The 11,765-nt window shown below is 36.4% G+C and overlaps 1 protein-coding gene across 5 annotated transcripts; it reads left to right on the top strand.

Annotated features, from left to right (window-relative positions):
• The first annotated feature begins 504 nt into the window (after window positions 1-504).
• On the top strand, window positions 505-8,081 carry prrt2 (proline-rich transmembrane protein 2). 5 transcript variants are annotated; one of them, XM_057358580.1, is made up of 6 exons: window positions 506-772; window positions 1,266-1,441; window positions 1,753-2,054; window positions 4,029-4,339; window positions 4,419-4,548; window positions 6,474-8,081. In XM_057358580.1, exons 3-6 carry the CDS (start codon window positions 1,811-1,813, stop codon window positions 6,488-6,490), a joined length of 702 nt encoding a protein of 233 aa, XP_057214563.1. In that variant the 5' UTR covers window positions 506-772; window positions 1,266-1,441; window positions 1,753-1,810; the 3' UTR covers window positions 6,491-8,081. The 5 variants fall into 5 exon arrangements, with proteins under 5 accessions (XP_057214565.1, XP_057214563.1, XP_057214561.1 ...); XM_057358578.1 differs by having other exon boundaries at window positions 1,263-1,441; XM_057358582.1 differs by lacking the exon at window positions 1,266-1,441 and having other exon boundaries at window positions 505-772; window positions 1,761-2,054.
• The last annotated feature ends 3,684 nt before the right edge of the window (window positions 8,082-11,765 follow it).

The raw sequence follows: 11,765 nt of genomic DNA, 5'->3' as shown, positions 1-11,765 counted from the left end.
CTTTACAACAGAAATGAATTGGACTGACTCTTCAACACGCGAAAAAGTGGATGAATAAATTCTAATGGTATCATGAAAACTTTAAGGAAATTTCCAGTTAACCCATTTGCTCATTATTTGACTGACCTGTTCATGTTACTGAACAAAATAGAAATTCTAATGGTTCACATTGAGAAAATACCATTATGAGTCAACAGCTGTTTATTAAAACCTTTAAAAATCCTTTGTTTGCGTTTTATTCCAGTAGGATTTAATGGTGGTGTACTGGTTGCCATCAGCCAGATTACATCCCACCAATAGAACCAACACATTACCAGTAGAGACCCACAGCGAACATTTTAGTTAGCATTTAAACCAATAGAATTCCCATTAAAACCATTTCTGTGATGCGTTCTGTTTTTTTCAGTGTTTTTGTATCGCTCTCAATGTTTATTTTTTTGCATAACAGCTTGTTTTTGCTCTAACTACAGTAATGCATTGCAGCATCGTGTGATGCGTTTATGCATGAGCACGTACTCCAGCGTCACTCGGTTCATTCTCCCAGTTCAATGGTTTTTTTTCTGCGCGTGCAGCGCTTCATTATACTTTCCACTCTCCTTCCGTCCAGTGCGTGCGCGAGGCAGCCCGTGAGAAGACCCTCTGCTCCCTGAGATCTCCACACATCTCACACAAACAACAGCACTTCATTTCTTTCATGCACAGACGGATATTTGAACGCAACCGTGGAATATCGGTTTTATTATCGTTATTATTATTATCGCGCGCGGGGACGGTAAGTGTCACACACATAATAAACATGTATTGTATAGACATAAGGCGTCCTTTGTGTTGTTGGAAAACAGAGTTTCGTGTGCTTGAAAGGTACCTGTTCTGTTGCGCGAGGTGACAAAACCTTTGTATATATATATATATATATATATAATTATATTAGGTTATAACACGTCTGTTTGATTTAATGCTCTCTTTTTGGTTTTGCGTTTTTCTCTTTGCCTTTATAGGCTGTCAGTTATTCCTTCTAAAACAATTGAAACCATCATAGAAATGTGAGATTTTGAAATGGTTAGACTGGGAATTGTGTTGGTTTTAATGGAAACTATAATGGTCTCTGTGGGTATCTATTGGTGTTGGGTTGTATAGATGTGACAGACAGGAACCAAATCCTAATGGAATAAGACCTGTACATAAATGATTTTTGTAATGGTTTTAATCAGCTGATGGTTTTTGTATTGAAAACCTTTAGAATTTCTATTGTTTTTCTTCAGCAGGGTTTACCCGCCCCCCCCACATTTTGCATTGAGTGTAGGGGGCGATCGATGTCACCATATGTCACCCACAGACAGTCCTTCCGTTTGCTCTCATCCTTGAACGAATATGCTGATATTAAAAAAACGTGAATTCATTCCCTCCCGTGAACATGCTGCCCCCCGTCTGACTAATTGAGGTCAGTTTCATCCCCCTTATACTGTATGTAGGTTAAGAGGTTAAAATAGGACAAACAAACATTTATGATAATAAACAAACAATTGTGATTAAACACGATAAAAACGATTCGGCATCATCCTTTTACCAAAGGCCGGGAGAATAAAGAGCTCCGTGATGCTGAATTGTGAAGGATGTGATTTGCAGTCAGATGAGGCAGATGTTTCTGACACCGCGCTGGCGATGTGAGGATGCATCTCATCATGGGTTTTTCTGCTCCTGCAGCTAATGCTGATGAGATTCAAAGCATAAATCTTGTTTTCTTTGGCTTAGCCACGCAGGAGACGTCTGAAAATCAAGACCAGTCACCTTTGAACCGTCCATTGTCGCTATGGAAACAGACTACCATCAGGCATCGCTGAGCCCTCTGGTTTGTCCGGAAGACGGGGAAGCGATGAACAGCCAGACCCCGGGGCCCGTCACCTTTCAGCCGGGGGCCCCTGGGATGCGCTCGTCCGGAGCTGGATCGGACTCTTTCCCTTGTCTGCGGCCCCTCACTTTTCCCCAGAAGACCAGTGAGGAGGCGCACTGCTCGGACGAGGTCACCGTTATGGTCAAGGAGAAAAGAGAAAACGGTACTTTATTAATTCAATAGGATTTGTTTTTGTGCTGGGAGGGTTTGGAGGAGAATACATTGATTTGAATGTGATTGTCTCCAGGACGGAAACCCTGGGGAGTTTCAAGTCCCCCTATGCCAAATAACACAAGGGTGATTTGCATACAGTAATCAGTGTAATGACTTTAAAAACGGCATGAAATGAAACAGGCAAACAACAAAGAGGATTATAATAAAGAGAGCTAGAGCTAAAAATGTGCAGTTGAGAATGTGAAACTTTAAAGTTCAGGATTTACAAGTTTTACAGTGGCGACATTTATCCATTTATAAGGGCATGATGTCCATTTATTTAAAGTATTTTAAGTACAGAAGTAAACAGACCCGGTACTGAGCGATCAGTTCTGACTTCTATCTCTATTCTGCTCTTTCTACATAAAAAACGAACTTAGCTCTGTATACTGTGGTATATGCTTTTCTGAGGCCAGTTTTATTGATCAGATCATTATTTAATAGATAATACAAAGAAGTATTTAGTAAAATAATTATAATTAAAATTGTCAGCTGGATATTTTTGGAGCCCAAGAAAAATGTGTCTGCCGCCTAGACCCGGCCCCAAGTAAATATCATGAAGCTGTAAATATTGATTTTTATTGTTTCATGCTTTGGAGTTGGTTCTCAGTGTTTTGTTCACATTTATAACCACTTAAGTGGCTTGAAATGTGCAGCTTTGTTCGATGTGTTGACAATTTCTACTGCAACAGTAAGTTGATCCGGAATTGCGGAAGTAAGCGATTGTACGTTTTGAATGTTCATATCTTTCAAATGTGAATTATGTCAAACACACCAGTTGAAAGATATCCTTAAAGCTAACAGTCACACTAAAAGCTCCCCCCCAAAATCTTTTTTTATTTCATAGGGACTTAATATTGTCTTAATATAGTCAAAGTTTATTTTAGTTTTATCAATTAAAAGGTTTTGTAACACTTTACACTAAGGTTGTAATTGTTAGCATAAGTAAATGCATTACCTAACGCAAGCTAACAATGAGAAATATATTGATTCAGCATTTCTTAATGTCAGTCCAATACAGTTGTTTGTGTTAGTTCATTTGAAAAAATAAATCGAACTGAAAATGAACATGCGTGATGTTAGCTAATGCATAAACTAATGTTAACGAATACAACTTTATAGTCAATTATTACCAAAAAATGATTTACATTGGCAACGTGTTCCGTAAATACATCTGGCAGCTACAAAGGCTTTAAGCCCATTACTACACAGACCTAGAATAGAATATTATAAAAATATTCAAGTATTAGATAACAAAGCAGAAGGGGCACTTTTGGCCCTTACATTTAACATTTCTGGGGCATTTCTGACCCAGAGAGGCCTGGAAAACTTTTAACCAATCTTCCCCAAATTGATGATAGGAAAGGAATTAAGATATCATGCATATTTTCAGACAGATTAAAACCTGGAATTGAATATGTGCAATTCAGAAGTGGTTTTCTCTGAGAAATGTGAAGTGTGTAAATAATGCAGGGTCTCTGGTGACAGCAGGATTGAGGCCAGTGCTCTCCTCCACGCTTCTGTTGTTTATTGTGGCATATAAATGCTCTGGTGGGTTTATTTGCGGTTAAGAGCAAGATGGAGGATTTTTATTTGCCTTTTTACAGTTGCTGAGTGTGTCGTAAATACTCTTGATTAAATTAAAGTCGCGTCCTAATGAAAATCGCTGGTGGGGATTCCTGGCAGGAGGGGCCGGAAAGCTTGACAGAGATTAGTGAATTAATTGTATTGGTGGCTATTTAATTAAAGTTGGTTTCGAGAGCTTGTCGTCCTGGATTCTGTCAGATCAGATTTGCTTGGTGAGGTGGGGAGCAATGCTCACTCGTGTAATAAATGTGCACATAACTTGCGACGTAACATTACTGTCCTTATTGTTAAAGGAAAAGTCAACTCAAAAAGGCAAAATCTTTCTTGCTTTTGACAGGTAATGGGATTTATTCTTGCCGTGCCGATGGTTTTGCCTCCAGACCCATCGTGTCCTCTCCTCCTCGCCGGCATCATTCCCTGCCCCACGCGCACCATCCTCCCATGGGCCGCACGCGGATGGGCACCAGGTCCAACTCCATCGCCTACACGGCCTTCTCCCCGCGCCCGTCTATCTCACGCCACTCCAGTATCGCCACCAATCCGCCCATGGACCGTTCCAAACCTAAAGACTACCTCATCCTCGCCATCATCGCGTGCTTTTGCCCTGTCTGGCCAATCAACATCGTGGGATTTGTTTACTCCATTATGGTATGTACATGTTGTGTAGTCTACGTAGTAACGTCCGGCTGAACGATGTCAGATCTCACTTTCGTGTTTTTGCGTCTAGTCCCGTAACAGTCTGGAGCAGGGGAACATCGATGGAGCGAGACGTCTGGGCCGCGTGGCGAAGCTGCTGTCTGTGGTCTCACTGGTGGGAGGAGCTGTCATTATTGTAGCATGCGCTGTCAATCTGTCAAGTAAGCAAACCGTGACGTCTCGTCCCGTTGCTCATGGGGCACACGCATATTCTGTCTAGGAGAGATTATATGAATCAAATCGGTATGCAGACAACATAGAAATAGTTCGTGAACCCGAACATCTAATAATTCTCACATTATTTAAAGACCTTACACTTTTTGCTAATGCACATAAAACATTATTTTGATCAAACGGAATTAAAACTGGAAGTGTTTTATAGCGTAATAAAGAGTCAAATACAGATATTGACATAAGAGATCGATCACATTGCTTTGTAAGACACGTTTACATGCATTTTGAAATTGCATTATGCTAACAAACACTGACGAAAAGTCACTAAAATGAACAAATCCTCTGGCATTGTTGACACAAAATTGACATACATTTGTTTGCATAATGTCATGAGGAAATTCAGGATATTTAATGAGACAAAACTGTGTAACAGGTCTTATGGATCAGGAGTCAGACCTGAATGTGCGTTTTCTAAATCAGTAACCTTATCCAATAGCTCATGTGGCCTAGTTTCACACTAAGGTATTTTTTATACTAAGTATTTTTATAAACTGAGTTTTTCCTTATTCGTTTAAAAAACACTCAAAAACACACTATAAAGCGCTGTCGAAAGCATTCCAAACCAACAGGTGGCGATATAACCCTAACCATAAAGCCGTGTTGGCCAGTCAGAAGCCTGGAATCCTGGTGTCACTGTCTACAGTGTTTCTAAGTTTCTACTGTTTCTAAAAATCTTCACCCTGGCAGGAAAAAAAGCTTGGTTTCAGTGACCGATTACTGCGTTTGCGTGTGGCCCGAATGGAATACCCGAAAACACCCGTTTTCATGTGGACAGGGCCTAAGACCAGAATTGTGCTTTTATAAAATAAATAGGTGATGATTTCATATTGACTTTAGCTAAGCGCTCCTAAGTGTTGCTAGCTGGGTATCATATAAAATCACATATATGTTTAGTCCACACGCTTTCTTGTTTCTCAGTGGTTAGAGCATGGCGGTAGCAACGCCAAGGTCATGGGTTCAATCCCAGGGATTGCACATACTTACAAACAAATGTAAGTCGCTTTGGATAAAAGCGTCCGCCAAATGCATAAATGTCAATGTTTAGTAGATATGCACCGATATTTCGGCCGATAATCGGTATCGGTTGTTAAAAGCAATTTTGCACACTATCGTCGGATGGTTTTAAAACAGACTATAATCAGGTCCGATTATATCCTGTCAATCAAAAGAGAGCAGGAAAATGTAATGAATTTGTGCTCTGTTAAATGTTAAGAAACATCACTGGTTTGATGTTCAATAGCAATAATCATTATATGAATCAGAAGGAAATATTAATTAAATCTTCAGAATCGGTATCGGCAGGGTGGAGAAATTTAGTACCGTTCCATCTCTTATAGGGTCTGTAAAGTTAGAAGACTTGACTAAATGTAGGTTTCCTTTAATCTATAGTTTACAGAATAGACTAAGAGAACAAACTTACTTACCATACAGAGCGAACATTGAATATAATATTGAAATTATAGCAAAAATTTGACAAAAATTGTGGAAGAATGTTATTGCATCTCATTGCAGCTTATACTGATGTGACTGGAGTGTTTATATTAGTGCTTTCAGAAAAAAATAGAGTCTTGATTTGATTTTTCTTAAACGTTATTTTAATATACATTATGTATTATATTCTTCTTTTCAAATGGATGAGATCATAAATAAAAGGCATCAAATTTGACAAGTCTTCCATTTTAAAAGCATCCCATGATGCACCTCTTCAGAAGTTCAGAGCAAGCAAAGCAGTGGAGAGTGGTGCTTAAATTAGAAGCTTAAAAATGTTAAAAAAGTAACATTAAAGAATGAACTGTCTTTCTCTCTCAGATGCTCATTAACATAGTGCTTGTGTTTGATTTGTGTTTTGCAGTTAATGTGAAATCGTGAGCATGTCCTGGAATTCAACATCAGATCAACGACCGAACACAACGACATCTGCGTTTTGTCCCACTGTTGCTGTGACGGCAATCGATAACCAAATACTTCTGCTCTGAAACACATAAGAAAAATAAAAGAACTGATGTCACACATATGTAGAAGTCTGAGGTTAGTTTTTACTCAGAAGAGCACTGAGTGAGTAACGGCAATACTCACACACACCGGTGTAGAGAAGAACAGCTGGAGAAGAACAGCAAAAGTATTTTGTTCTCCAAGATTATTTGCCCATCCCAGTATCCAATGAGAAACTCACGCTAATTCTTCTGGAGAAATCGTTCTAGAAATCGTGGCCAGATGGATATGAAAGAGAACCGTTCGAAACATGTCATCGTCATACATTCACATTTATTTGTTGTTTCTTTATGCCATGACAATGTATCAGTTCCCTGTTTTTAGTTATTTTAATAACTAATATTTCATTTCATCAAATGGCACTCCGTCTTGTCTTGTTCATCAATGGAATTAGACTGTTCTTCAACATGACTTACTGTAGCTATTTACCACGAATAGACAAAATGTAGCTAATAATCCTGAAATGTATGGTATTTTGATAAAGCAATATGCAGGCGCTCACAGGAATCACTGGATGAAAGTGCTGAAGACTGTTTGTATAAAACACTGTCATATGCTGCATAGTGAACCGCGTTTCTGGTTTATGTCTGCACACTGTGTCATATGAAATATCTCTAGCCCAATTTGTAGCCGAACGAAATCTCATTAGATAGACGTCTTGTAGATCCAGATGAGATGTGAAATGTGAAAAGAGTGAAAATGCCCATTTAGAAATGTCAAAAAACCTTCATGATATGATACTTGATATACTGTATATACAGTATATACTACAGTTGTTTAGTTTATGTTATTTTCGTGGATGGATATCACTAATAAAAATCACACTTGCATTTCAAAATGCTCCAAAATATGCCGTTGTCATTTATGTAATGGATACAGTATATAACACATATATTTCTGTGAACAGCTTGAATTCCTTTCAGAAGTATAGATGCTGTATAAGTGACAAATGATGTTCTCAGCTTCTTGTTTGCTTATATTCTGATTCTACGTAGTATGATGGAATGTGTCCATACAGTATGTCAGATTTCTGTATGGGAAGTGAGTTTTGTATAAACATATGAATGTGTACAGGAGGGATTTTCTCATTGCCAGAAGACTCGTTTCACTGTTATTTACTTCCGAGGTATTACATATGCTGTAGTAAACCACCTGTGATATGTGAATCATTATATTTATCGTGGATTCAGTAAACGACATTGATGTATTTATTTGTATTCTTTCTATATATTAACAGCAGTTATTTTCAATCCACATGTTTTGTGGCTTATATTTAGACATGTTCTTGTTTAGTCAGACCTAAATGAGAAAGCACTAAAATGTCATTCTTGTATAAAATAACAAACATTGTGCACTTATTTTTGCATGTCTCCCTTCCTTGTCAAATATTTTGATAGTCTTGTAATCAACACTAGTTCCCTCTGTGTATCCTCTTAAGAGAAAAGAAAATAAAGCATTCGGATAGATAAAAGAGTATTCTCTGACTGCTGGATGGTGTTTTGTCAGATGGTGACAGAACTATCTGCCATGCACTCTTGTGTGTGAAATACAAGAATTACACCAGACGTATTGATGATAGCATGGGAAAGAGTTAAACGTAGCTGAATGAGTGGAACCATACTGAAAAGAGGACTTTTAATGTCTTCTTATTTTTACACATTAGAGGAAGCTTTCAAAACGAGGAGGAAATAATCGATTTGTCTATATTTAAACATAAACACAATAAACGTAACACTAAACACTGATATACATCCCACAAGTGCCATGTTTTGAAGGACAGTTCCATTATTTGAAATGTAGACACCTAAAGCGAATAATGTCTATTTAATAAAGGATTTAACCAGGTAAAATGAAAGCATGAGAGAGAAAGGCTGTGTTTTATCCAGTGAAATGAGAAAATCTGGAGGGAGGTGGAGTGGCGGGCAGCCAGAGGGAATAGACGTTTAATGAGAAAACACATTTGACCCTTTAAATCTGCTCTGTGCTACCATTACAAACATCTCGCAGCTCACGTGATCTCCACATTATTTACCTGAAGAAAACCATATGAGATCAGCGTGCGAACCACAGTCTAAATGTCATTACATTTATCTACCGTGCAGAAGTAAAGCAGTTGTGAGCTGAACATCATTCAGTATTTATTAAAGACACACTTTCCTCCAGCGTGAGCATCTTCCTCCTCTGTAGCAGAACCCAGGATTATCTGGATTTCAAAAATGCATTTTACATTACTGAGCTCTCTCTCTCTCTCTCTGATAATGACACCCAAGCAGTCTTTCAACAGCCAAACAGTTGTGCCTCAGTGAGTGTAATATAAGCAGCTGCTTCATTCTGCAGTTTCATTAGTGCAGATTAGTGCAGCTGAGTGCAGACGCAGACCTTGACTGAACCAACAAACAAATTTCATATTGCAATGTCCCCGTTAGCCAACATCATAGCATTTATGAAATTAAACATATACTCACATTAAGGTTAATCTATAGATTAGATTAGATTATCTATAGATTAGTGTGTTTTTAATCTTAAAGATTGTTTTACATTTTAAATCGGTTGAAAATATTCTGTTGGTTGTATTTTGGTGTTGTAACATTTGTGTAACCGAGACAGGAAGTTCTTCTGGACCAGCGTTGAATCAGCGTTTTTACGTCATCCAAAGAGGTCTATAGTAAAAAAATGCCATTTTAAATAGTTATTAAAAAGAGTGGTTATTTTTAAGGGTAAAACAAGTTGACCTAAAACGAATACAGCAAAAAAAATTAACTGAATAAATAAAAGTGATGACAAATAAACATAATAAATGTGAATCTTCATTATGGTTCATGTGGGGATTGTTGATTATTTGTTGTGGTATTTAAAACTACTTTAGACTTTTAAAAATGTGTACAGCCTCAGTGATGTTTTTGATTTATTCCATTTTGAATCTTTTCTAACCTGCAACCTTTATATTTAAAATGTACACGTCTTAACATTTGTTTTCTATGGAAGCCCATTTCCGCCATGTGATAAAAAAAATCAGACTCTAAAAATTCATAATTATGAGATACAAAATCGAAATTATGAGATAAAAAGTCATAATTATGAGATAAAAAGTCAAAATTATGAGATAAAAAGTCATAATTATGAGATACAAAATCAAAATTATGAGATAAAAAGTCATAATTATGAGATAAAAAGTTAAAATTATGAGATAAAAAGTCATAATTATGAGATAAAAAGTCAAAATTATGAGATAAAAAGTCATAATTATGAGATACAAAAAGTCAGAAATTATGAGATGAAAAGTCATAATTATGAGATAAAAAGTCAAAATTATGAGATAAAAAGTCAATTATGAGATAAAACGTCAAAATCATGAGATAAAAAGGCATAATTATGAGATAAAAGTCATAATTATGAGATTGAAAGTCATAATTATGAGATTGAAAATCAAAATTATGAGATAAAAAATCAAAATTATGAGATTGAAAATCATAATTCTGAGATAAAAAACGAAATTATGAGATTGAAAATCGTAATTATGACATAAAAAATTGAAATTATGATTTAACATGCGCAGTGCAGGCAAGAACTGCACGCTTGCGACATCCGTTGCTTAATACGGTGTAAATATAAATAACTGTACATTTTTTATTTTATTTAATTAGGCTGAAACAAGCAACCTGATTCATTTGTTTTGAACTGATCCGAAGTCCCATTTTAGAAGCCTCATCAAACAGATAAATTACTAAAATACTACAAATTGACAGGCCACATTTTAGAATTATAGTACTCATCATAACTTTATCTAGGAATTATGTTTAAAAGCATCCAGAATAAATCAAAACTATATGCAGGACTAAAGAATATATATAGCATATTCAAAGTAGCCACCCTTTCCAAAATTGTACTCTTGGCATGATCGAGCAACTTCTTGAAATTTCACCTTGTAGGAAGATTTTCAATAGTATTGGCAGAAATTTCATCTATTCATTTCTTGGCTGCTTTTTTTATTTGGTCCTCAATTTTTGCCGTCTAATAAAATAAATTAATATGTTGCCACGATAGTGTTGGGTGTAACTAGTTACTAAGTAATTAGTTACTGTAATTTAATTACTTTTCCCTTGAAAAAGTAAAGTAAGGGATTACTCTTATTTTTTCTGTAATTTAATTACAGTTACTTCTGATGTAATTAAACTAAATACTTTGTGTAATATATGTGTGTGCAATAGTGGAATTGACATCAAAATTCAAGTCTACTTTAAAATCCTGTGCTTTAATGTATAATTCTCACATTTGTAATACTTTGGTCAGTTAATAAGAGTACTTTATGTAGTTTAATATTATTTATTTGAATGAATTAAATAAGCCAGTTTCATGTCTATCCTTGAATCACTTAACTAATCAAGGTTGATGTAGGATATAGAAAGTAATTAGTAATAAGTAACTAAATACTTTTTGGAGAGAGTAATTTGTACAGTAATCTAATTACACTATTGAATATGTAATTAGTAACTAGTAATTAATTACTTTTTCAGAGTAACTTACCCAACACTGGCCACGATTATATTTTTGTCTACTAAAGTCATTTCAAACATTTAAACATACATCTTCAGATTAAAAGATTTTAAGACCATGAGAAACATTTCAGTCAAACATTCAAGTGTTTTAGAACTTTTAAACAGCAGTGTATTTTTTGCCCTCCAAAATCATACATCAAAAATTATGCATTTAAGAGATGGCTTCACAAATCTATGATATTACTACTACTGATGTTTCACAATAGAAACCTCTCTGGGTTTTTACTGGTAGTTTGTTGGCTTCAGCAGGCATGTTATCTGGTAGATAGGAACCAGTGAAATACTTTTCAGTAGCTCATAGATCTTTTGTTGAAAGGATTCCATATACATTGTACATTGAATGTGGCCCAAAACACACAATATTTTGTAATTGTTTGGCTGTGGAGTCCTTCAGGTTCCTGGGCTCCACCATCTCAAAGGACCTGAAGTGGGAGACCCACATAGGGCCCAACAAAGGTTGTTCTGTGTGCTTTAATCCCTGTCAGGTTTGCCTCGGCTACTCAGTTGATCACAAGTGGACAAGAACGGATAGTCCAGATTGCTGAAAAGATCATTGGTGCTTTCTTTCCCACTCTTGTAAAGTGCAATCATTACAG

This window comes from Triplophysa rosa, linkage group LG18 (assembly GCF_024868665.1).
Source record: "Triplophysa rosa linkage group LG18, Trosa_1v2, whole genome shotgun sequence".
Lineage (NCBI taxonomy): Eukaryota > Metazoa > Chordata > Actinopteri > Cypriniformes > Nemacheilidae > Triplophysa > Triplophysa rosa.
This window is presented reverse-complemented; position numbering and strand designations above follow the sequence as displayed.